Here is a 27,551-nt window from a genome sequence, read left to right as displayed (position 1 = left end):
TTTGCACAAATGTATTTATTTTCAAACACACACAAACAAGTGAACAAGTGATAGGTAAATTCTGAACAAAATAACAAACTGTCAAAACTATTTACAGTACACTCAAACAATGACATACTACATTAGTCTGCGGACCTGGAAACCACTGTACTGTCCCCTTGGGTCTGGAAAAGTGTCCCTTATTTTCCAGACACAATAACTCGGTATTACTACCCTATTTCCTACGCCCAGGCGGCCATGCTGCCAGAGCACAAACTGGTGATAGGCTGTATGCCTGTTTTGTCTTTGCTCCACTCCAGGCTCTTGTTCATCTTCTATTGCAAAGATGTCATTCCAGGCAGCCCTTGCCATTCACAACACCCCTTCATCCAGTATGTATAGCTCCATGTGGGCCATGTTGCTGACACAGTTCTCAGGGGTTTGCCCACAGCAGAGTCTCTCCAGGTCAGTGTTCATTTCCTTACAGTTTGTGCAGGAGCACCATGTAGGTCCCCTCCACCTGGGACTCTCTGACGATCAGGGTCCTCCAGCAGGTCCAAAATGTCAAACATCAGGCCAGGTAGTCTTGTAAGAACCATTTGTAGGAGCTCATCCCTTTGATTATGGTCCAATGTTTGTATTCTGGCCTGCATCTCTGCGTTTCTGCGTTCGTGCAGATCCTGAACCCTCTGCTGGGTCTCGGGGTTCAAGTCCTCTGGTGTCCTACTTCTTCCCCTCCCTCTCCCTGTCCCTCTGTCTGCACCTACTCCCCTCCCCCCTCTGCCCCTGCCTCTGCCAGCACTAGTGTGTGGGGGCTCAAACTCAGAAGAGGTGGAGGTAGTGTCCGGGACAGCAAATTCCTGATAAAACAACAGACAGAAATGTTATGTTACAAATGTAAAAATGTTTGATGTTCAATAAGCATCAGAATCATATTGAACTTTATTGCCAAGGACATACAGGAATTCGTCTTGGCTTTTAGTAATTCAAAAATGACAGTGACAATAACAGACTCGCATGGAGTAATTTTAGTAATAAATGTATGTATAATTCTCCATATAGAATCCTAATAATAGAATCATAACAGTCGAGGAAACAATACAGTGTGAAGAAACTGTTTAGAATGAACAGTAGTACTTTCCCTGAGAGACTGAACTGTATATTCGTGCAAATTGTGCAGGGTTGATATTGAGGCAATGCGGCACCTTCCTGCCGGGATCTGTATGTGTGTTTACTGTGAAATTATCCAACATAACGTTTTATTTATCTGTTTCAAGGCTCTAAACTCGCGCTAACGAGTTGGGTGAGGGGGGGCGGTGGGGGAATACGGTACAAAACCAAAGTTAAACGTTTCTTATTTTCAACATCGTCATATGATATTGTTTAGTCACAATTAGATTCATTACCTCATCGCTATTCATCCTTCACACAGCCACTGGAAACAGAAATGTAGTTCAAGTACTGCTTTAACCCACACTAGTTCTGTTTAAGCACTTATAGCTCTCCTCCTTTTTACGACTTCCCTGTTAATCTCTTAGCTGTTGTTTGCACGTTACTAGCCTTGGTAGCTACATTAGCTTTACAGTTAGCAATGGCTTCTCACTCTGCTCTTTCTTGCTCAGTGTGCCAAATGTTCAGTTATGCCTCTGCCTCCTTTAGCGACAGTGGTAATTGTAACAAGTGTAGCTTATTTTCTGCGTTGGAGGTGAGGCTTAGTGAATTAGAAACGCGGCTCCGCACCATGGAAAACCATTCAGTAGCTGCGGTAGTTAGCCAGCCCCCTGTAGCCGGTGCGGAGCCACATAGCATAGCCTTCGCTAGCGGTCCTCCGGTAACGCCCGTGCAGCCGGGAGGTTGGGTAACCATTCACCAGAGGCGCAGCTCCAAGCCAAAGCCCACGGCTCACCACCAGCCTGTTCACGTCTTCAACCGCTTTACCCCACTCAGCGACACACACGCTGAGGATAAAACTCTGGTTATTGGCAGCTCTATTCTGAGGAACGTGAAGTTAGCAACACTAGCGGCCATAGTCAAATGTATCCCTGGGGCCAGAGCGGGCGACATTGAATCAAATTTAAAACTGCTGGCTAAAGCTAAACGTAGATTCAGTAAGATTGTTATTCACGTCGGCGGCAATGACACCCGGTTACGCCAATCGGAGGTCACTAAAATTAATATTGCCTCGGTGTGTGAATATGCAAAAACGATGTCGGACTCCGTACTTTTCTCTGGACCCCTCCCAAATCTGACCAGTGATGACATGTTTAGCCGCATGTCATCATTTAACCGCTGGCTGTCCAGGTGGTGTCCAGCAAACGATGTGGGTTTTGTTAATAATTGGCAAACTTTCTGGGGAAAACCTGGTCTTATTAGGAGAGACGGCATTCACCCCACTTTGGATGGAGCTGCTCTCATTTCTAGGAACCTGGCAAATTTTATTAGTAATTTAAATCCCTGACAACCCAGAGTTGAGATCAGGACTCAGAGTCACAGTCCCATACGCCTCTCTGAGCTTCTAGTTCAGTTACCCAGCCATAGTTTTCATAGTTTTATACAAACGGTGTCTGTCCCCCGACCACCTAAATTATTTAAATCTAAAATTAAACAAAGAGGAGTTGTGCATAACAACCTCATAAAAATTAAAACCTCTTTTGTGACAGAAAGACAAAACAGGAGAATTAAATGCAGACTGTTAAATATCAGGTCTCTATCGTCTAAAGCAGTGTTAGTAAACGAATTAATATCAGATAATCATATTGATTTACTCAGTCTCACTGAAACCTGGCTATGTCAAGATGAATATGTCAGTCTCAATGAATCCACTCCTCCCAGTCATAATAATACCCACATTCCTCGAGGCAGCGGCCGAGGAGGGGGAGTTGCAGCCATTTTTAACTCTAGTCTGTTAATCAGCCCTAAACCTAAACTAGATTATAATTCATTTGAAAGCCTCGTTCTTAGTCTTTTACAGCCGACCTGGAAAACCTCGCAGCCACTTTTATTTGTTATAGTGTACCGTGCTCCTGGCCCGTATTCTGAATTTGTCGACGTTGATAATGACTCCCTGGCTACCGCGTTTATCTCATTAATAGACTCCATTGGCTTCAGTCAGGGTGTACATGAACCCACTCATTGTTTTAACCATACCCTCGATCTAGTTCTGACGTATGGAATTGAAATTGATAACCTAAAAGTCTTTCCACAGAATCCCTCGCTATCGGATCGTTATCTGATTACTTTTGATTTCTTTTTACTCGATTACACGCCACTCAGCAACAGTTACTTTACTTGATGTTTATCAGATAATGCTGTCACAAAATTTAAGGAAATGATTACTCCATCGTTAAATTCAATACCAAGTCCTTCAGTAACACAGGTTTCCCATGCCGACTTTAACCTTTCCCGAATTGATCATTTTGTTGATAGCGCCGTAGGCTCGCTGCGAACAACACTTGACTCTGTAGCTCCTCTTAAAAAGAAGCTAACAAAGCAAAGAAAGTTCGCTCCTTGGTATAACTCTCAAACCTGTAAGTTAAAACAAATATCACGAAAATTTGAAAGGAATTGGCGATTAACCAAACTGGAAGAATCTCGTTTAATCTGGACAGACAGTCTCAAAACTTATAAGAGGGGCCTCCGCAATGCCAGAGCAAACTATTACTCAGCATTAATAGAAGACAATAAGAACAACCCCAGGTTTCTTTTCAGCACTGTAGCCAGGCTGACTGAGAGTCAAAGCTCCATTGAGCCTTGTATTCCTTTAGCCCTTAGCAGTAATGATTTTATGAGCTTTTTTAATGACAAAATTCTAACTATTAGAGGCAAAATTCATGACCTCCTGTCCTCAGATAGTACCTATCTAACCTCAAACACAGCTGTAAGACCTAATATATATATGAAAAACTTTTCTTTTTATTCTTGGAGTTTTCTTTTCCCAGATGAATTCTGAAATAATGGAATCAGCGGATTTTTAACTCATCTAAACTAAACAGCATCAAACACCAAGTATCACATTCACCTGCTGTCCTGCTGTAGTCATACCACAACTGTGCCCTAACTGAACTGAAACTCTGCTTCTTTAAATCTTTTAAAGACGCCCACAGCACTGACCTCATCATTAAAGAGACCCACAGACAGATACTGATTTCTAAATGATGGGAAAACAAACTTTTTAGCCCACTCACTGGAAAAAATATGAAGATGACAAAAAGAAAGCTGTGAACTAGCTATATTTTAGTATTTGGACTTTGACCCTCTCCAGTCAATCTATGGCTTTGGGCATAAAGCCCTGCTGGGACCTGACCTCGCAACGGGTCAGCAATTGTTGGGAAATTAATTAATTTAATTATGTTAAATATTGTTACTTAAATAACATTAAATCACCGCGTAGGGCACCATTCCCAAAAAGGCAAAAAATGATAGGCAGTTAAAGAAATCAGTCTCATAAAATACACAAACCATCAATTTGGAATTCTGATTAATAATGAAATTAATAATTATAACCAAAATGACCACATTAATAGTAAAGGTTGAAGGATTTTGGATTTCTTGACATAGCAGAGGATGACTACTCATTCATTTTTGTGTAATATTTTAAAGACAACAGGTATGATTCCAGTATTTACTCACATAGAAAAAAAGCCAAACAAACACACAAACTCTAAGTAGTCACTATATACAAGCATGGATGTGTGTGTGTGTGTGTGTGTGTGAGACAAAAGGCCATCTGGCCTACAAATAACATGGCTGACAACATGAAGCTATATATGGATTGGACTGGTTAAAGATGGTGCAATCAAAAATGAACTTGAAGTTCAGGGAGGGGTCTACCTGACTGTGTGGTCAGTCAGACAATGGAACAAAGAAAAGACGCGGGAACTTTAAGTTTCCTCTCAAAGAGTAGTCATGTTGAAAGTAAAGTTTGTCTTGAGCACATGTGTATGTGATATATGTTGCAAAAGGTCTGGGTTAGTAAAGAGGTTGTTTAATTGCAGGCAAGACGCATTGGCAAACTAACATTACTTAGCTTTGGTGAAGCCAAGTAACCAATTACCTAACTACGAACACGTCTCGATTTGCCTGTATAACTGTAATAATACTATGCCCAGTTGTTACGCTACCAGTCCTCAAATGCAGAAAACCCAGTAAATATTCCAACAGACTAACATAGTCAGGGCCGAATTCACAAAAGGATTGCGTGGCTTTTGCGGCCGCTAAACCAGTAAAAATGGAGCAAACAGATACCGTCTAATTCACAAAGCACGCGCAGAGGGTGAAATGCTCCACTAACTGCGCTGCCAAGCAGATTGTGTCTCGGTGCTTCAGTGTTATTTGCACGTATTGAAATGAGGTAATATGCATATATTACCTTTCTTTCTTTTACCTTTCTATGCAAATGAGCCTCATTGATAAACAACATCTAATTCACTAACACCAGCGCTAATAGCCACACACAGTTTGAGTGAAGTAAATGACGTCTTTAGAAAGCTGGTGCAAACTGGGCGCTCCTCTGTGGAAGCCTCTCGCCCAGACTTTCCAGTGATCATGGCAGCAGTGATCGTCTGTTAAATCAGTCTGTAAATAATATTTTGACATTATTATTATAATCATTATTACTTTAATTATTATGGGAGAACTGATGTCCTTTTGGCTGATGTACACTTACCCAGATGTGCTATCATGTGTTCAGATGTAAACTGTAATGAAGTCTCTCATCGTGAAGACCTATGTGTTATGTATGATTGTATTGTGGCAGCTGTATTGGAGGCCAGTAGACCATACTACACATACTCTCATAAGGCAAGCAATATTAAGCCAGGCTGGAATAGGTATGTTGCTGCGCATCATGCAGAGGCCAAGGAGGCTTATAAAGCCTGGGTTCTGGCAGGCCGGCCTAGGCAAGGGCCTGTCTTGGATCTCAAAAAATTAACCAATGCTAAGTATAAATATGCTGTTCGCTATGTATGTAAAAATGAGCAGGTTCTCAGAGCTGACTCTATGGCAGTTTCTGGAAAGAGGTGAAATCTCTTAATACGTGCACTGGATCATTGCCTTGCACTTTAGAGGGTGTTTCTGGAACTGATAATATAGCCAACCTGTGGAAGCAACATTATTTTGAGTTATTTAATTGTGTTAAAAGTGATCCCTACATAGTTTGTACTATTGATAATAGTGATGCAGTTGGGATTACAACTAATGAAGTCTATCAGGCAATAACACAACTCGATAATGACAAAGCATGTGGCTCAGACCAAATCACTGCAGAACACCTAAAGTTTGCTAGCCCAAGGGTTGCTGCTCTCCTGGCCATCTGTTTCACTGGTCTCATGACCCACGAGCTGCTGCCAGATTCTATGTTGTCCATCACTCTTGTCCCTGTCATCAAGGATAAAGCAGGCAAGATTGGGAGCATGGACAACTATAGGCCTATTGCACTAGCCAGTGTGGTTTCCAAGATTCTGGAAAAGATCCTATTGGACCATCTATGTGAATTTGTATCCACCACACATAACCAATTTGGATTTAAGTCTAAGCATGGTACGGACTTATGTATTTATGCTCTAAAAGAGGCCGTTGATCTGTACAGAAGACAAAACTCCTCAGTACTAATCAGCTTCATAGATGCCTCGAAGGCTTTTGATCGAGTCAGTCACAAAAAGTTGTTTCTTAAACTGAGTCAAAGGGGTGTGCCTAATAGCATCATAAGAATACTGGCGTACTGGTATGCTAACAGAGCATGCAGGTTAGATGGGGCAACAGAGTTTCCGACTGCTTTTGTGTTAGTAATGGCGTCCGCCAGGGGGGCTACTTTCTCCAGCCCTTTTTAACATCTACATGGATGATCTTTCTCATCAACTAGGCGCCTGTAGAACAGGCTGTGTAATAGGAAACACTCTTTTAAACCATCTCATGTATGCTGACGATTTGGCAATTTTCTCCCCAGCAGTGCTGGATTGCAACAACTGCTCAATATATGTTCTGAGTATGGGATCAACCATGATATATTGTATAATGCCAGGAAGAGTATGGTTATGCTATGTCAAACTAAAGAGGATAGAGACCTCACATTTCCAAATTTTTATCTAACAGCACAAATGTTGAATGTCTGTACTAAAACAAAATACCTCGGCCATTTCATCACAGATCAATTAACTGATGATGATGATATTAATAGACAGTGCCGAGGCCTATATGCTCAGGCAAACATGCTGAGAAGGAAATTTAACATGTGTTCAGACCAAGTAAAGATCTGTCTCTTTAGGGCATATTGTACCCCGCTCTATACTGCCCCATTATGGTGTAAATTTAAGAAAGCGAGCATTCATAAGCTCCTGGTTGCTTACAATGATTGCATGAGGATACTATTGAAACAGCCGAGATGGTGTAGTGCAATTGAGCTGTTCTGTAAGGTGAGAGTCAGCTCATTTCAGGCTTTGCTTAGACATCTGATGTACAAGTTTATCTGCAGACTGAATGTTTCTCAGAATGCCATCATTGCTCAGCTGGTTAGCCCTCGTGTCAGTGATGTGAGATATCGGTCACCTTTTTGGAAACATTGGTATGATTGTCTTGTTTAGCACTGTTTTCTTTTTTCCTTCTTTCTATTCTTTTTGAATGTGTTTATTATTTTAAAAATCTCTTATGTCTAGGATATGTTGTTAATTGATTGAGTGATCTGTTTTTATGTATTGAGTGTTGTATGTTTTTTAGTATGGACCTTGAGTCTGATAATAATAATAAACTGAAACTGAAACTTTAATGGCATCCGAAGATACTGATGCGTTGAACAGGTGACAGTCTGCGGTCATTCTCAAAACGCACTTCTGTCACGCACTTCAAAAGCAACTTTCAATAATTTATTTTACAAAACGGGGGAAACAAACGTGAACAAAAACAGTTCCATAATTCATATTAAATTCAAAAGATAACGAAAAAACAGCTACAAGTGAGAGGGAATAGTGATAAAGTGGTCAAACTGGGTCAAATCCACAGCCTCAACCCATCCGACACTGTTAGACTGACTCACCAGCAGACATCACTACATGAGGGGATACAGTATTCAGTACTTTGCCAAACAAAGTCTGCCATTGTTCTGCCACGGTGTTCTTGGTGCAAAGCCGGCATTTATACTTTGCCATGTGGCTAATTGCAATCAGGGGCAAATCAGGGGCAAACTGCACTCAGCTGCCAAACTTTGTGGGCGTGTTTGCGCTGGTATATCATTAGCGCAATATCCTTTGTGAATAGGACGTTAAGACGGAGCAAACTGCGGGTGCAAGTGAAGTGCAATTCAAGGTGCTATCAGCGGCCGCAGTTCATTCTTTGTGAATTCGGCCCTCAGATTTTTTTACTGAAGCAAAAGTAGCAACAGTGTAGAAATACTACACGTTGCAAGTCAAAGTCCAGCATTCAAAATATCATTGAAGTGCAGAAGTATTCCCAACAAAATATACTTAAAATAGCCTTCCAAAACTGAAAGTATTTTAAGTATTATAATTATTAATGCATTAATGTGTTTATCACTTTAATGATGCAGCTCATTTTAAACATGGGCTTACTGCTGGGTAGTTTCATCTATAATAATACACAGAAAGCTATTAGTTTGTTAATATGTTGTTTTAGTAATCTGAATCTGTGAAGTAACTAAAGCTGTCACATAAATGTAGTGCAGTAAAAAGTATAATTTTTACCTGAGATGAAGAGGAGAAGAAGTAGCCTACAAAATACCATAAAATGGAAATACACCAGCACAAGTACCTCAAAATTGTACTTAACTACAGTACTTGGGTAAATGTACTTCTACATTCCACCACTGTTCCACCACAAATACAGCTGTAGTCAATAAAGGTTCATTGATAATAGCTGTGATTCTACTCAAAACCCATAATAATTTCTAACACACACTAATGTTTTTAACATCATAGTTCACAATTAATCCAAAGAGTAAGTGACACTTTCTGACGCAGACATTTTCAACTTTTTAATTATCAAGATGTGGTTTGTTTTTGGTAAACAAGCTCTATTTTGATGCTTGTAATGGACTCTGGCATCTTGTTTACATTCAAAGTGCACATCTTGATAATTAAAAAGTTGAAAATGTGTGCGTCAGAAAGTGTCACTTCCTCTTTGGAAGCACAAAAATTGCTTAACTGACCTGAGCCTCTGCGTCTGCTTTTTTCAAACTTTTAAGTCAGCAGACGCCCACAGCACTTACCTCATCATTACAGGGACACAAAGACTGACACTGATTTCTATCTGATGAAAAACTTTTACGCCCACCTACTGGTCAAAGTATTACGAAAATAAAAGACATATATTTAGGCAACCTAACATTTGACCATATGTTCTACAGTAGCTATATTTTAGTTTTTAGACTCACACCAATTCCTAACTGGATGCAACACAGGTTTGTGTCAGTTATAAAATCAGTTTGACTGCACTGTCTGCTTTTGGACTGTCATAACTGCACATATGTGACGTAGAATGATGCAGTACACTGTTTTAAGCCAAACTTTTGTCGTACGGCTCGTTTCACATTGAAAGGGCCGAAGATGGACAAAGAATGGCTGATTTACGAGGTTGAAATGAAGCGTTTTCTTTAGGATACCTCCTCATTTTACTACAAAAACCTAAATAAGTTGTCATCTGGCCGGAGGGTGATCACCAGGGAGCTGAACGTTTCTGGTAACTACTGTGTGGGATGTTTAGCAAAGCTCGCTAGCAAGCTAGCTTGTTTTACAAAGTGGAGATGGTGGTATGACATAGTAGCTACACCAATGATATCTACAAGTTACCCACGAGAGTATTGTTGTGAATATTAACAACAAAGTATGTATTCACCCATCTTTTCAGTGGGAGTTTACATGACGTGACCGGAGTTCCATATTTAACAGATCCAGTGTGGACAAAGAGCATCTGATGTAACGCGATGTGGTCAGACAAGGTGTTGGACCCCATGTCAGTGGGGGTCTGAGGACTTATTGATGAGTCCAGCTATGGTCAGGGAGAAACTGTTCTTGGTGAAAGGGGTTTTGGTCCTGATGGACTGCAGCCTCCTGCTGGAGGGGAGTGTTCCAAGGACTTTGTGTCCAGGGTTTGAGGAGTCATCCACAATCTTCCCTGCCTGCCTCAGGGTCCTGGAGGGACGGATGATTGCAGCCAATCCCCTTCTCAGCAGAGTGAATGATACGCTGCAGTCTACCCCTGTTCTTTGCTGTGGCAGCAGTGTGCCAGATAATGATAGTGGAAGTAAGGATGGACTCAGTAATGGCACCATCATTGACTTTGTCAAGTAGAACTTTGTGCTCCTTCACCAACTTCTTAGGTAAAGGAGCAGGGCGGTGGTTCCTTAGTCGTGAAGTCTTTTGGGGATGATGATGATGGTGGAGGTCTTGAGGCAGAATGGGACATAGCATGTCTCCAGTGAGATGTCAAAGACATCTGTGAACACCGTAGCTGACTTTTGCCTCCTCAAAAATATAACTTCCTAGTGGGGCAATGGCAGATACAGAGACACCACATGGTGACGGCAAGAACTTTGATGTGTCTGTTTCTGATGGCAGTAGAGATTTCTGGGAGAAAAAACATGAAGCTTCTTTTAAAAAAAAGTATTTTCCTTTTACACATCTATCAAAGCGAATGAAACATGAAGACTGCAGGGAATAGCCTCCTATTTAGTCATGAAACAAGTCGGATTGTCCCACTCTGTATCACACAGTAAAAGGTAAATGAACTGCATTTAAAGTGTATTTGCCTAATGCAAGGTGCTGGCCTGACCATCAGAAGCAACTTGGAGTTACCCGAGGACACTCTGACAAATAGAAAGGAGGAGGCAAGGATCATTAGTGGTTGACCCGCTCTATGAATCAAAACTAATGCCACAGGTATACTAGGGCTGTCAACGAATATTCTAAATTCGAATTTAAATTCGAATTTGAAAAAAAAAATGGACCTTCGAATGTGACAATTGATATTCGATTGTGGAGAAAAAAAAAAAAAACACCACCGCAGCTGTCCTCTTTGCGAGTGGGAGGTGGGAGCGGCCACGGAGGTGCGGCGCAGCCGGTATGGATGACACAATCGGTTAACATGGGCACCCAAAGGAAACTGGCTTCCCTTCTCGGCGCTTCGAGGCTATTCGCAGCACTTCAGCGGGCGGTGTGGCCTGACGGGTCAGAGAGGGGGGGCGAGCGAGAGGTCCGCGGTCGTTTATAACGTAATGTTATAGATAATTGTTTTATGTGTTTTAATGTGTAGGTATGTAAATGTTTTCAGACGTTTATGTTGAAATAAAAATACCTACAAGTAGTTATGTTTCCTTGTATTAATACATATACAAGTATATTTCCTTGTATTAGTTTGCCCTCTTGTGGACATAATGCGAAAAAAAAAATTCGAATGGTTCGAACCTATGAGTTATTTTTAGAACGAATATTCGAACGTCATTTTTGAGCAATTTTGACAGCCCTAAGGTATACACAGTTTGACTCTGGATAAGCCCTTGCATCAAATTTAGCTTGATCCAGTCTGACCCCAACCTCACGTCACTTTGGTGCTAGCTAGCTCCTCCAGTCTGCATGTCAAAGTATCCTTGAGCTTGAACCCCAAACTGCTCCCGATGATGCTTCCAGTTAAAAACTGAGTAGCAGGTGGCACCTTGTAGGGTAGCCTCGGCCACCAGTGTATGAATCTGTGTGTGAATGGGTGAATGTGACTCGCAGTGTAAATCGCTTTGAGTGATTGGATGACTAGAAAGGCGCTATACAATAGCAGGTCCATTTACCAACTCTTAATGGACCATTTTCAAATCCTCCATGGTTGCACAAAGTTACAGCCAGAAGATCATTTGTGTCCTAAATGACCAAATTCCCAAGAATCCGCTGGCCATGGGGTTTTGGGTTCTTCCATCTCGGGAGCTCTGACAGAAGAAAGGTCTTGGTAGGCCTGAAAGACTGTCCACTATAGGGTGGGACCGGTGTGAGCATCTTCAAACCGGTTTGATTTTAAGCCAAACACTGGAGCGACCGGTATACCAAATGCTACCTGGTGTCGCACTTGACTCAGCAGCTGCTCCTGAGTGGATCATAATGACACTGTGTCCAAACAGCTAAAGAGCATCAGACTATCGTGTTGCATCACATAACATCAGAGCACTCCGTCCACACGGAATCTTTTAAATACGCACTTCTGTTACGTCACGTAAACAAATCATGTAAATATCAGCTATTTGCTCGAAGACTGGAGACATCAGTTCAGTCTCACTCATCGAAAACCGGCACTTGGTCGGCGACTTTTGGTGTCACACACTGATGAAAAAAGCCGTCTTTTCATGTCCGTTTGATACCCGGCAGGCGGCCGGCGGCGCCGGGGGAAACGTGGTGTGACAGTAATTAAAGTTAAGGCGGCAAAAGACTGAGGCTTGTGGGAGGGGTGGTGGATGGGTCTAACACCCACCAACTTCCATCCAGGAGGCCGGTGTTCACTGTAAGATTGTAAAGCCAAACCCTGTTCTTTTTTCCTAAACCTAAACACGTGGGTTTTGTTTTGTTCACATTTCCTGTGAAAACAGAATGCATGTAACTGAAGGTGACCCGGCACCAAACGGCGTTTGGTCGCAGTCTGGAGCCCTCTACAAGAAATGCACTCAGTAAATCCATAAGTGCTACAGGCAGCCTGGGTCCAGGAATTGAGGGCGAGGAGCCTGCTGAAGCGTTCTGCACCGTGGGACAGTGTTGCAGGGGACCGCTGATAAAAACAAACTTTCCACAGTTTTTTAAAAGAACATCGACACAAAATCCATTTTTGTCAGCTCTGATTGCCGGCGGGCCGTGTCGTTCGAGCCCAAATGAAAAATCAGCCGGTTTATGGAGGAAGGGAGTGAATGAAGCAGTGCTGGAAGTTTGTCAAGGATGACCGGGACTGTGCCTCCAGGAAAGCAGTGAGTTGTGACATTGAAAAAACAAATATTCCTGATGATGCTGTCTCCAAACAACACGGTGGAAGGAGGGAAAAGAGGACGAAGAGGAACAGGATGGAGATTGGGGGACTCACGTGAGGCAGGTGGACGGTCCATGCTGCGTGACCGGGGGGGGCAGGTGTTGCGGTGACTCGGCGGTCCCGGCCCCGGCAGGAGGAGCGCCATCCCAGCTGTGGGAGAGGGGTCCTCCGGAGCGTCTCAGTACAGCCTCTTTTAGGAGCCTCCGACGCGCCGCAGAAGCCGATGCCTGGAAAGGGAGTCGATGGTCGGGTCCTGCAACAGCGGCACTCCGGTCCTCAACAGGTGCCAGCGAAGAAGACGCAGATCCATCCATGCAGGGCGCCGCAGGAGTACCATCGGTCGGCGGAGAGGGAGCCACAGTGCCGCGGGACACCGAGGCCGACCCCTCCAAGCGGGGAGCAGCTGGAGCAGCACCGGTTGGTGGGGAAGGAGCCGCAGTGGCAGCGTCTGCAGGGCCAGTGTCTGGATCTCCGTCCGATGCCAAGGCGCAGTAGCGGTTTGACAGGCTGAGGCGCAGAAGTGAGGCAGCACAGCCAGGGTCTCTCTTATCCCTGCCGACCACCTCCACCCAAGACCACCGGCGACTTGGTGTTGAGCTGGAGGACGGTGGAGGCCAAGCGCTGGCATCCCAGTGCACCATGTCTTGAAGGGCCACCGTGAGTGAGGAGCGACTGTTCATGAGCCACCTCCTGGAGGGCGGTCAGCATGGAGGATTTGTCGTTTAGTTCACCAGAGATCCGGCGAATGTCCTTTGTCTGCTTTTTCAAGAGGGGGGTCCACATCAGGGTGCATAGATGTAGCCATAGATGTTTGCCCACCTGTCAAGCAGACCGGGTAGTGTCTGGCTGTTAAAACCCGTAATGCTTGGACATCCAGTGAGTAGAATTTAACACCGATTAAAGGAGATAAATAAAAACAACTGATGTCCAAGCAGATAGCTTAAAAGTCACTTAAAAGCTAAAATAAATCATTTTAAAATCACGGGTTAGGGAGAGCACAGGCAGGCGGCTACAGATGCCGACACATGCGCAGATCTCTCTCTCTATATATAGAGGAGGAAAGGTTGTGTTAGGGAAGTACATATTTATTCTGTTACACTGGGTCGTACTTGGACTGTAAATAAACTGGGTTCATTACTTATATATTTAATTAGGTGATAAACAGACTGAGGATTGTTGTAAATAAATTTGGCAATTTGAAATAATATGAGTTAAAAGAAGAAATGTAATCTGTTATTTGTTTGGTTCGTTTACATGAGGTTACTTAAAGCTAACATGATTTCAGTTCACTACACTATTATTATTATTATTATTATTATTTTATTTTATTTAAGCAGGAGGTCCTGTTGAAATTGAAAATCTCTTTTACAACAGAGACCCGGTCGAGGCAGCAGCCAATCAGAACACATTTAAAATGCAACTAATACCACATATAATCCAAAAGTCCACAATAAAACAACAGCTATTCAAACACAGCGGCCTCTCAGGAAGAACAAGCACATGTCTCTGTCACCACATTCTTTATGATGCCCTTAAATTCATCAGTGGATATCAGTGTTTCTACTTTTATATATTTTGGTGGATTATTTCATGTCCATGGTGCGGAGCAGGAAAATACAGTTTCCCCCAGATCTGTTAAAACCTGCCGTTCATTAAAAAGCAGCCACCTGGAGGAGCGTAGCTGGAAACTGTCAGAGCTGACACACAGAGAGGTGCAGACTTCGGCTGGGAGTTTGACCAGTATTGCTTTATAGATTAAAAACATATAGCAGTGCTGCCATCTGTGAGTGGTGAGTGATGTCCAGCCCACCAAATCATAAAGAACTCAGGGACAAGACAGGGACTCTGCATCTGTAATAAAACTCTAAGGTGCATGCTGCACTGAATCAAGGCTGCGTAAAACAGTGACAAAACAGTCTCATGTTTTTAATGGGCACATTCACTGAAACATTGTTAGCACATCTGCATCTGATCTCTGCGGCCGGCCAACAGTTTATAACACAGGACATGTTTACAAGTGTTCCGTATCTTTGACATCTGCAGTCCGTACATGACGGGATTCAACAGGGGCTGTATGATGAGAAAATACAGCGACAGAATGATCCGCAGCATGCTGGGCATGCCTCCCGTATCAAACCTGCTCTGAAAGATCTCAAAGAAGCAGCCGAAGGTGAAGTTGAGCAGAGAGGCGAGGTGAGGTGTGCAGGTGCTGACGGCTTTCTGTCTCGTCTGTTTAGAACCAGAGAAACAAACCTGGAAAATTTTCATGTAGGAGAAAAGGATGGGGAGCAGAGGGACTACGACAGTGAGGACGGTCCCAAATATTCCATAGAAGTTATTCACTCGAGTGTCAGAACACGCCAACTTTACAACTAAGTAGTTGCGACAGTACAAACTGTGTATGATGTTTCCACACAGCGTCAGACGGATATTTAAAAATAAAGTGATCATGAATTTCACAAAACAGTAAAACCACAGTACAGCAATGAAGATAAGAGCCTTGTTAAATGTCATGCGTGTGTTATACTGCAGAGGACAACAGATGGCCAGATATCTGTCATAAGACATGACGGCTAAAGTACAAAACTCTATATTTGCATACGTGTACAGACAATAAATCTGCAGGAAACAAGCTGAAGCAGAGACAGTGTGAATGTCAGAGAGGATCTGAAGCAGCAGGAATGGAAACAACCCTGTACTACCATACAGTTCATTTACAAACAGGCTGCACAGAAACATGTACATAGGTTCATGTAAGCTTCTGTTCACACAGATAACCACAATCAGAGACGTGTTGATGAGAACTATAACACTGTATAACACTGCAGTCATCATAAAGCACAAGTATTTTAAAGCTCCTACATGGATATAAGTGCTGAGGATAAAATAAGATAAAGTTGAATTTACAGTCATTCTTGTTTCAGTTTAAACACGTTCACTCTTCACTTTTTAACCCACAACCAGTCAGACACTGTTCTGAATAACACACATTATTTTCATACCTGCTGAGCTGTCACTGACCGTGTGAAGCGCGTCACAGGCAGGATAAACTCATCATTCACACTGTGCCTTTAAAATGACAGAAACACATCACACAGCTCAGCTCAGGCAGAGTGCCTCAGTAACTGACAGGAGGCTGCAGTGATGTCTGCTGTTTATACCTTTACATGACAAGGACACGTCACCACAGTTAACACTCCAACACACACTCAGATCTTTATGATCACTCTGCCATGTCAAGGGAGTTAATATGTGATGTCAGAACTGGGGAGACAGATGAAGACCAACATCATCATCATCATCATCATCATCACAAGTTAACACAAGATTAATACATGAATTATTAAATATAACCAGGAAAATTATTTATGTGGAGCTTAAAATGCTTTTAACTTGCAGTTATAGTTTATGTCATCATCATCCTCACTGTGACCTCATCACATGACCACGTTTGGTCATTAACATATGACGTCCAAGGTACCCTGGGTGTGTTGGTTGTTGACGTTCTGGGACACCGTGTCAACTTCAGCCTGTTACATGAGAAGATGAGATTTTCAGAGATCCACATGTCCTGCTTCAGTCAAGACGTGCTGACGTATTGCGGTAAGTGAGTTGTGTCATTTCCGGTGTTTCTGTGACAGTGTCTCTGTACTGCTCTGGTGAATTCTGCTAGCCTGCTTTCTCACTTCAGTTGCTTTAACGTCTACTTCAAGTCTTAACCCACACTGGTTCTGTTTAAGCACTTATAGCTCTCCTCCTTTCTACGACTTTCTCGCTAATCTCTTAGCTGTTGTTTGCACGTTACTAGCCTTGGTAGCTACATTAGCTTTACAGTTAGCGATGGCTTCTTCTGCTCTTTCTTGCTCGGTGTGCCAAATGTTCAGTTATGCCTCTGCCTCCTTTAGCGACAGTGGTAATTGTAACAAGTGTAGCTTATTTTCTGCGTTGGAGATGAGGCTTAGTGAATTAGAAGCGCGGCTCCGCACCATGGAAAACCGTTCAGTAGCTGCGGTAGGTAGCCAGTCCCCTGTAGCCGGTACGGAGCCACATAGCATAGCCTTCGCTAGCGGTCCTCCGGTAACGCCCGTGCAGCCGGGAGGTTGGGTAACCATTCACCAGAGGCACAGCTCCAAGCCGAAGCCCACGGCTCACCACCAGCCTGTTCACGTTTCCAACCGCTTTTCCCCGCTCAGCGACACACCCGCTGAGGATAAAACTCTGGTTATTGGCAGCTCTATTCTGAGGAACGTGAAGTTAGCAACACCAGCGGCCATAGTCAAATGTATCCCTGGGGCCAGAGCGGGCGACATTGAATCAAATTTAAAACTGCTGGCTAAAGCTAAACGTAGATTCAGTAAGATTGTTATTCACGTCGGCGGCAATGACACCCGGTTACGCCAATCGGAGGTCACTAAAATTAATATTGCCTCGGTGTGTGAATATGCAAAAACGATGTCGGACTCCGTAGTTTTCTCTGGACCCCTCCCAAATCTGACCAGTGATGACATGTTTAGCCGCATGTCATCATTTAATTGCTGGCTGTCCAGGTGGTGTCCAGCAAACAATGTGGGTTTCGTTAATCATTGGCAAACTTTCTGGGGAAAACCTGGTCTTATTAGGAGAGACGGCATTCATCCCACTTTGGATGGAGCTGCTCTCATTTCTACGAACCTGGCAAACTTTATTAGTAATTTAAATCCCTGACAACCCAGAGTTGAGATCAGGACTCAGAGTCACAGTCCTATACGCCTCTCTGAGCTTCTAGTTCAGTTACCCAGCCATAGTTTTCATAGTTTTATACAAACGGTGTCTGTCCCCCGACCACCTAAATTATTTAAATCTAAAATTAAACAAAGAGGAGTTGTGCATAACAACCTCATAAAAATTAAAACCTCTTCTGTGACAGAAAGACAAAACAGGAGAATTAAATGCAGACTGTTAAATATCAGGTCTCTATCGTCTAAAGCAGTGTTAGTAAACGAATTAATATCAGATAATCATATTGATTTACTCAGTCTCACTGAAACCTGGCTGTGTCAAGATGAATATGTCAGTCTCAATGAATCCACTCCTCCCAGTCATAATAATACCCACATTCCTCGAGGCAGCGGCCGAGGAGGGGGAGTTGCAGCCATTTTTAACTCTAGTCTGTTAATCAGCCCTAAACCTAAACTAGATTATAATTCATTTGAAAGCCTCGTTCTTAGTCTTTTACATCCGACCTGGAAAACCTCGCAGCCACTTTTATTTGTTATAGTGTACTGTGCTCCTGGCCCGTATTCTGAATTTGTCGACGTTGATAATGACTCCCTGGCTACCACGTTTATCTCATTAATAGACTCCATTGGCTTCAGTCAGGGTGTACATGAACCCACTCACTGTTTTAACCATACCCTCGATCTAGTTCTGACGTATGGAATTGAAATTGATAACCTAAAAGTCTTTCCACAGAATCCCTCGCTATCGGATCGTTATCTGATTACTTTTGATTTCTTTTTACTCGATTACACGCCACTCAGCAACAGTTACTTTACTTGATGTTTATCAGATAATGCTGTCACAAAATTTAAGGAAATGATTACTCCATCGTTAAATTCAATACCAAGTCCTTCAGTAACACAGGTTTCCCATGCCGACTTTAACCTTTCCCGAATTGATCATTTTGTCGATAGCGCCGTAGGCTCGCTGCGAACAACACTTGACTCTGTAGCTCCTCTTAAAAAGAAGCTAACAAAGCAAAGAAAGTTCGCTCCTTGGTATAACTCTCAAACCTGTAAGTTAAAACAAATATCGCGAAAATTTGAAAGGAATTGGCGATTAACCAAACTGGAAGAATCTCGTTTAATCTGGACAGACAGTCTCAAAACTTATAAGAGGGGCCTCCGCAATGCCAGAGCAAACTATTACTCAGCTTTAATAGAAGACAATAAGAACAACCCCAGGTTTCTTTTCAGCACTGTAGCCAGGCTGACTGAGAGTCAAAGCTCTATTGAGCCTTGTATTCCTTTAGCCCTTAGCAGTAATGATTTTATGAGCTTTTTTAATGACAAAATTCTAACTATTAGAGGCAAAATTCATGACCTCCTGTCCTCAGATAGTACCTATCTAACCTCAAACACAGCTGTAAGACCTAATATATATATGAAAAACTTTTCTTTTTATTCTTGGAGTTTTCTTTTCCCAGATGAATTCTGAAATAATGGAATCAGCAGATTTTTAACTCATCTAAACTAAACAGCATCAAACACCAAGTATCACATTCACCTGCTGTCCTGCTGTAGTCATACCACAACTGTGCCCTAACTGAACTGAAACTCTGCTTCTTTAAATCTTTTAAAGACGCCCACAGCACTGACCTCATCATTAAAGAGACCCACAGACAGATACTGATTTCTAAATGATGGGAAAACAAACTTTTTAGCCCACTCACTGGAAAAAATATGAAGATGACAAAAAGAAAGCTGTGAACTAGCTATATTTTAGTATTTGGACTTTGACCCTCTCCAGTCAATCTATGGCTTTGGGCATAAAGCCCTGCTGGGACCTGACCTCGCAACGGGTCAGCAATTGTTGGGAAATTAATTAATTTAATTATGTTAAATATTGTTACTTAAATAACATTAAATCACCGCGTAGGGCACCATTCCCAAAAAGGCAAAAAATGATAGGCAGTTAAAGAAATCAGTCTCATAAAATACACAAACCATCAATTTGGAATTCTGATTAATAATGAAATTAATAATTATAACCAAAATGACCACATTAATAGTAAAGGTTGAAGGATTTTGGATTTCTTGACATAGCAGAGGATGACTACTCATTCATTTTTGTGTAATATTTTAAAGACAACAGGTATGATTCCAGTATTTACTCACATAGAAAAAAAGCCAAACAAACACACAAACTCTAAGTAGTCACTATATACAAGCATGGATGTGTGTGTGTGTGTGTGTGTGTGAGACAAAAGGCCATCTGGCCTACAAATAACATGGCTGACAACATGAAGCTATATATGGATTGGACTGGTTAAAGATGGTGCAATCAAAAATGAACTTGAAGTTCAGGGAGGGGTCTACCTGACTGTGTGGTCAGTCAGACAATGGAACAAAGAAAAGACGCGGGAACTTTAAGTTTCCTCTCAAAGAGTAGTCATGTTGAAAGTAAAGTTTGTCTTGAGTACATGTGTATGTGATATATGTTGCAAAAGGTCTGGGTTAGTAAAGAGGTTGTTTAATTGCAGGCAAGACGCATTGGCAAACTAACATTACTTAGCTTTGGTGAAGCCAAGTAACCAATTACCTAACTACGAACACGTCTTGATTTGCCTGTATAACTGTAATAATACTATGCCCAGTTGTTACGCTACCAGTCCTCAAATGCAGAAAACCCAGTAAATATTCCAACAGACTAACATAGTCAGGGCCGAATTCACAAAAGGATTGCGTGGCTTTTGCGGCCGCTAAACCAGTAAAAATGGAGCAAACAGATACCGTCTAATTCACAAAGCACGCGCAGAGGGTGAAATGCTCCACTAACTGCGCTGCCAAGCAGATTGTGTCTCGGTGCTTCAGTGTTATTTGCACGTATTGAAATGAGGTAATATGCATATATTACCTTTCTTTCTTTTACCTTTCTATGCAAATGAGCCTCATTGATAAACAACATCTAATTCACTAACACCAGCGCTAATAGCCACACACAGTTTGAGTGAAGTAAATGACGTCTTTAGAAAGCTGGTGCAAACTGGGCGCTCCTCTGTGGAAGCCTCTCGCCCAGACTTTCCAGTGATCATGGCAGCAGTGATCGTCTGTTAAATCAGTCTGTAAATAATATTTTGACATTATTATTATAATCATTATTACTTTAATTATTATGGGAGAACTGATGTCCTTTTGGCTGATGTACACTTACCCAGATGTGCTATCATGTGTTCAGATGTAAACTGTAATGAAGTCTCTCATCGTGAAGACCTATGTGTTATGTATGATTGTATTGTGGCAGCTGTATTGGAGGCCAGTAGACCATACTACACATACTCTCATAAGGCAAGCAATATTAAGCCAGGCTGGAATAGGTATGTTGCTGCGCATCATGCAGAGGCCAAGGAGGCTTATAAAGCCTGGGTTCTGGCAGGCCGGCCTAGGCAAGGGCCTGTCTTGGATCGCAAAAAATTAACCAATGCTAAGTATAAATATGCTGTTCGCTATGTATGTAAAAATGAGCAGGTTCTCAGAGCTGACTCTATGGCAGTTTCTGGAAAGAGGTGAAATCTCTTAATACGTGCACTGGATCATTGCCTTGCACTTTAGAGGGTGTTTCTGGAACTGATAATATAGCCAACCTGTGGAAGCAACATTATTTTGAGTTATTTAATTGTGTTAAAAGTGATCCCTACATAGTTTGTACTATTGATAATAGTGATGCAGTTGGGATTACAACTAATGAAGTCTATCAGGCAATAACACAACTCGATAATGACAAAGCATGTGGCTCAGACCAAATCACTGCAGAACACCTAAAGTTTGCTAGCCCAAGGGTTGCTGCTCTCCTGGCCATCTGTTTCACTGGTCTCATGACCCACGAGCTGCTGCCAGATTCTATGTTGTCCATCACTCTTGTCCCTGTCATCAAGGATAAAGCAGGCAAGATTGGGAGCATGGACAACTATAGGCCTATTGCACTAGCCAGTGTGGTTTCCAAGATTCTGGAAAAGATCCTATTGGACCATCTATGTGAATTTGTATCCACCACACATAACCAATTTGGATTTAAGTCTAAGCATGGTACGGACTTATGTATTTATGCTCTAAAAGAGGCCGTTGATCTGTACAGAAGACAAAACTCCTCAGTACTAATCAGCTTCATAGATGCCTCGAAGGCTTTTGATCGAGTCAATCACAAAAAGTTGTTTCTTAAACTGAGTCAAAGGGGTGTACCTAATAGCATCATAAGAATACCGGCGTACTGGTATGCTAACAGAGCATGCAGGTTAGATGGGGCAACAGAGTTTCCGACTGCTTTTGTGTTAGTAATGGCGTCCGCCAGGGGGGCTACTTTCTCCAGCCCTTTTTAACATCTACATGGATGATCTTTCTCATCAACTAGGCGCCTGTAGAACAGGCTGTGTAATAGGAAACACTCTTTTAAACCATCTCATGTATGCTGACGATTTGGCAATTTTCTCCCCAGCAGTGCTGGATTGCAACAACTGCTCAATATATGTTCTGAGTATGGGATCAACCATGATATATTGTATAATGCCAGGAAGAGTATGGTTATGCTATGTCGAACTAAAGAGGATAGAGACCTCACATTTCCAAATTTTTATCTAACAGCACAAATGTTGAATGTCTGTACTAAAACAAAATACCTCGGCCATTTCATCACAGATCAATTAACTGATGATGATGATATTAATAGACAGTGCCAAGTCCTATATGCTCAGGCAAACATGCTGAGAAGGAAATTTAACATGTGTTCAGACCAAGTGAAGATCTGTCTCTTTAGGGCATATTGTACCCCGCTCTATACTGCCCCATTATGGTGTAAATTTAAGAAAGCGAGCATTCATAAGCTCCTGGTTGCTTACAATGATTGCATGAGGATACTATTGAAACAGCCGAGATGGTGTAGTGCAATTGAGCTGTTCTGTAAGGTGAGAGTCAGCTCATTTCAGGCTTTGCTTAGACATCTGATGTACAAGTTTATCTGCAGACTGAATGTTTCTCAGAATGCCATCATTGCTCAGCTGGTTAGCCCTCGTGTCAGTGATGTGAGATATCGGTCACCTTTTTGGAAACATTGGTATGATTGTCTTGTTTAGCACTGTTTTCTTTTTTCCTTCTTTCTATTCTTTTTGAATGTGTTTATTATTTTAAAAATCTCTTATGTCTAGGATATGTTGTTAATTGATTGAGTGATCTGTTTTTATGTATTGAGTGTTGTATGTTTTTTAGTATGGACCTTGAGTCTGATAATAATAATAAACTGAAACTGAAACTTTAATGGCATCCGAAGATACTGATGCGTTGAACAGGTGACAGTCTGCGGTCATTCTCAAAACGCACTTCTGTCACGCACTTCAAAAGCAACTTTCAATAATTTATTTTACAAAAAGGGGGTAACAAACGTGAACAAAAACAGTTCCATAATTCATATTAAATTCAAAAGATAACGAAAAAACAGCTACAAGTGAGAGGGAATAGTGATAAAGTGGTCAAACTGGGTCAAATCCACAGCCTCAACCCATCCGACACTGTTAGACTGACTCACCAGCAGACATCACTACATGAGGGTATACAGTATTCAGTACTTTGCCAAACAAAGTCTGCCATTGTTCTGCCACGGTGTTCTTGGTGCAAAGCCGGCATTTATACTTTGCCATGTGGCTAATTGCAATCAGGGGCAAATCAGGGGCAAACTGCACTCAGCTGCCAAACTTTGTGGGCGTGTTTGCGCTGGTATATCATTAGCGCAATATCCTTTGTGAATAGGACGTTAAGACGGAGCAAACTGCGGGTGCAAGTGAAGTGCAATTCAAGGTGCTATCAGCGGCCGCAGTTCATTCTTTGTGAATTCGGCCCTCAGATTTTTTTACTGAAGCAAAAGTAGCAACAGTGTAGAAATACTACACGTTGCAAGTCAAAGTCCAGCATTCAAAATATCATTGAAGTGCAGAAGTATTCCCAACAAAATATACTTAAAATAGCCTTCCAAAACTGAAAGTATTTTAAGTATTATAATTATTAATGCATTAATGTGTTTATCACTTTAATGATGCAGCTCATTTTAAACATGGGCTTACTGCTGGGTAGTTTCATCTATAATAATACACAGAAAGCTATTAGTTTGTTAATATGTTGTTTTAGTAATCTGAATCTGTGAAGTAACTAAAGCTGTCACATAAATGTAGTGCAGTAAAAAGTATAATTTTTACCTCTGAGATGAAGAGGAGAAGAAGTAGCCTACAAAATACCATAAAATGGAAATACACCAGCACAAGTACCTCAAAATTGTACTTAACTACAGTACTTGGGTAAATGTACTTCTACATTCCACCACTGTTCCACCACAAATACAGCTGTAGTCAATAAAAGTTCGTTGATAATAGCTGTGATTCTACTCAAAACCCATAATAATTTCTAACACACACTAATGTTTTTAACATCATAGTTCACAATTAATCCAAAGAGTAAGTGACACTTTCTGACGCAGACATTTTCAACTTTTTAATTATCAAGATGTGGTTCATTTTTGGTAAACAAGCTCTATTTTGATGCTTGTAATGGACTCTGGCATCTTGTTTACATTCAAAGTGCACATCTTGATAATTAAAAAGTTGAAAATGTGTGCGTCAGAAAGTGTCACTTCCTCTTTGGAAGCACAAAAATTGCTTAACTGACCTGAGCCTCTGCGTCTGCTTTTTTCAAACTTTTAAGTCAGCAGACGCCCACAGCACTTACCTCATCATTACAGGGAGACAAAGACTGACACTGATTTCTATCTGATGAAAAACTTTTACGCCCACCTACTGGTCAAAGTATTACGAAAATAAAAGACATATATTTAGGCAACCTAACATTTGACCATATGTTCTACAGTAGCTATATTTTAGTTTTTAGACTCACACCAATTCCTAACTGGATGCAACACGGGTTTGCGTCAGTTATAAAATCAGTTTGACTGCACTGTCTGCTTTTGGACTGTCATAACTGCACATATGTGACGTAGAATGATGCAGTACACTGTTTTAAGCCAAACTTTTGTCGTACGGCTCGTTTCAATTCAATTCAATTTTATTTATAAAGCCCAATATCACAAATCACAATTTGCCTCACAGGGCTTTACAGCATACGACATCCCTCTGTCCTTAAGACCCTCACAGCGGATAAGGAAAAACTCCCCAAAAAAAACCCCTTTAACGGGGAAAAAAAAAACGGTAGAAACCTCAGGAAGAGCAACTGAGGAGGGATCCCTCTTCCAGGACGGACAGACGTGCAATAGATGTCGTACAGAACAGATCAGCATAATAAATTAACAGTAATCCATATGACACAATGAGACAGAGAGAGAGAGAGAGAGAGAGAGAGAGACAGAGAGAGAGAGAGATGCAGGTAATGACAGTAGGTTACAACAACATTAATGAAAGTAATAATATTATAGTTATAGTTCTGGCTACTGTGGTACAATATGTTGAAAGTATGTATTAGTATCAGACAGTATATTTGTGTGACAATAGTCATATGTGTATAATAACAGTAGAAGTATGACTAATGACTAATGATGGCAGCAGCAGCAGGAGGCATCTGGCAGGACCACGGCAGCAGCACAACCACACACGTCACGCTGTCCAGGCACCGCTGCGATATGAGTTAATCTGAGAGACAGTGGAGCACAAAGGCTCCGGAGAAGAAGCCGAGTTAGTGACATCCAGAATGGCCGAGTTAGCAAGATGCAGTAATAGGATGAGAGTGAGAGAGAGAGAGAGAGAGAGAGAGAGAGAGAGAGAGAGAGAGAGAGAGAGGGAGAGAGAGGGAGCCCGGTGTATTATAGGGGGTCCTCCGGCAGACTAGGCCTAAGTCAGCCTAACTAGGGGCTGGTACAGGGCAAGCCTGAGCCAGCCCTAACTATAAGCTTTATCAAAGAGGAAAGTCTTAAGTCTAGTCTTAAATGTGGAGACGGTGTCTGCCTCCCGGACCGTAACAGGAAGATGATTCCACAGGAGAGGAGCCTGATAGCTGAAGGCTCTGGCTCCTGATCTGCTTTTGGAGACTTTAGGGACCACGAGTAACCCTGCGTTCTCAGAGCGCAGTGTTCTGGTGGGATAATATGGCACTATGAGCTCTCTAAGATATGACGGAGCTTGACCATTTAGAGCTTTATAAGTTAACAGTAGGATTTTAAATTCAATTCTGGATTTTACAGGGAGCCAGTGCAGAGAAGCTAAAACAGGAGAAATATGATCTCGTTTCTTAGTTCCTGTTAGTACACGTGCTGCTGCATTCTGAATTAGCTGGAGAGTTTTTAAGGACTTACTAGAGCTACCTGATAATAGAGAGTTACAGTAATCCAGCCTTGAGGTAACAAAAGCGTGGACCAATTTTTCTGCATCTTTTCGGGTCAGGATAGGCCTAATTTTCGCAATATTACGCAGATGAAAAAATGCAGTCCGTGAGGTTTGCTTTAAATGAGAATTAAAAGACAAATCTTGATCAAATATTACTCCGAGGTTTCTTACGGTAGTGCTAGAGGCCAGAGCAATGCCATCTAGAGAAACTATGTCATCAGATAAAGAGTCTCTGAGTTGTTTGGGGCCAAGAACAATAACTTCAGTTTTGTCTGAATTTAACATCAGGAAATTGGTGCTCATCCAATTTTTTATGTCTTTAAGGCAGTTATGGAGTTTAGTTAATTGATTACTTTCTTCTGGCTTCATCGATAAATACAACTGTGTATCATCCGCATAACAATGGAAGTTTATAGAGTGATTTCTAATGATGTTACCTAAAGGAAGCATATATAGAGTAAATAGGATTGGTCCGAGCACAGAACCTTGCGGAACTCCAAAACAAACTTTGGTACGTAAGGATGATTCATTACGAACGTCAACAAATTGAAAACGATCAGATAAATAAGATTTAAACCAGCTTAGTGCTGAACCTTTTAGGCCAATTAAGTGATCCAGTCTCTGCAGTAGAATTTGATGGTCAATTGTGTCAAACGCCGCACTAAGATCTAATAAAACAAGAACAGAGACGAGTCCTTTGTCTGAAGCAATCAGAAGGTCATTTGTAATTTTAACTAGAGCTGTCTCAGTGCTATGATGCACTCTAAATCCTGACTGAAATTCCTCAAATAAATTATTATCCTGGAGAAAATCACACAGCTGGTCTGCGACTACTTTCTCAAGGATCTTTGACATAAAGGGAAGATTAGATATTGGTCTATAGTTGGCTAACACCTCTGGATCCAGGGTGGGCTTTTTTAGGAGAGGTTTAATTACAGCTACCTTAAAAGACTGTGGTACATAGCCTGTTAATAGGGATATATTGATCATATCTAATATATGAGTGTTAACTAAAGGAAAGACCTCCTTAAGTAGCCTAGCTGGGATGGGGTCTAAGAGACACGTTGATGATTTAGATGAAGAAATCACTGCTGTCAATTCTTGAAGAGAAATTGGGGAGAAGCAATCTAAATATATATTAGATTCTACAGCTGTGTTTGAGGTTAGATAGGTAGGCCTACCATCCGAGGGCAGGAGGTCATGAATTTTGCCTCTAATAGTTAGAATTTTGTCATTAAAAAAGCTCATAAAATCATTACTGCTAAGGGCTAAAGGAATACAAGGCTCAATAGAGCTTTGACTCTCAGTCAGCCTGGCTACAGTGCTGAAAAGAAACCTGGGGTTGTTCTTGTTTTCTTCTATTAATGCTGAGTAATAGTTTGCTCTGGCATTGCGGAGGCCCCTCTTATAAGTTTTGAGACTGTCTGTCCAGATTAAACGAGATTCTTCCAGTTTGGTTAATCGCCAATTCCTTTCAAATTTTCGCGATATTTGTTTTAACCTACGGGTT

General features: G+C 41.8%; 1 protein-coding gene across 1 annotated transcript; it reads right to left on the bottom strand.

The window, feature by feature from the left end:
• Positions 1 to 14,928: 14,928 nt before the first annotated feature.
• LOC144462690 (olfactory receptor 4B13-like) lies at positions 14,929 to 17,249 on the bottom strand. The gene is made up of 2 exons (XM_078166808.1): positions 17,209 to 17,249; positions 14,929 to 15,850 (listed from the first exon to the last, which is right to left on the bottom strand). Exons 1-2 carry the CDS (start codon positions 17,247 to 17,249, stop codon positions 14,929 to 14,931), a joined length of 963 nt encoding a protein of 320 aa, XP_078022934.1.
• Positions 17,250 to 27,551: the final 10,302 nt, after the last annotated feature.

This window comes from Epinephelus lanceolatus, chromosome 4, assembly GCF_041903045.1.
Source record: "Epinephelus lanceolatus isolate andai-2023 chromosome 4, ASM4190304v1, whole genome shotgun sequence".
In the NCBI taxonomy this organism is placed as follows: domain Eukaryota; kingdom Metazoa; phylum Chordata; class Actinopteri; order Perciformes; family Serranidae; genus Epinephelus; species Epinephelus lanceolatus.
This window is presented reverse-complemented; position numbering and strand designations above follow the sequence as displayed.

Coding starts and splice junctions, on each gene's coding strand:
- LOC144462690 (XM_078166808.1), bottom strand. CDS start 17,249: ATGGCCGCTGGTGTTGCTAACTTCACGTTCCTCAGAATAGA. Junction 15,851..17,208: donor TTCACGTTCCTCAGAATAGA/GCTGCCAATAAC, acceptor TTTTATCCTCAG/CACTTATATCCATGTAGGAG.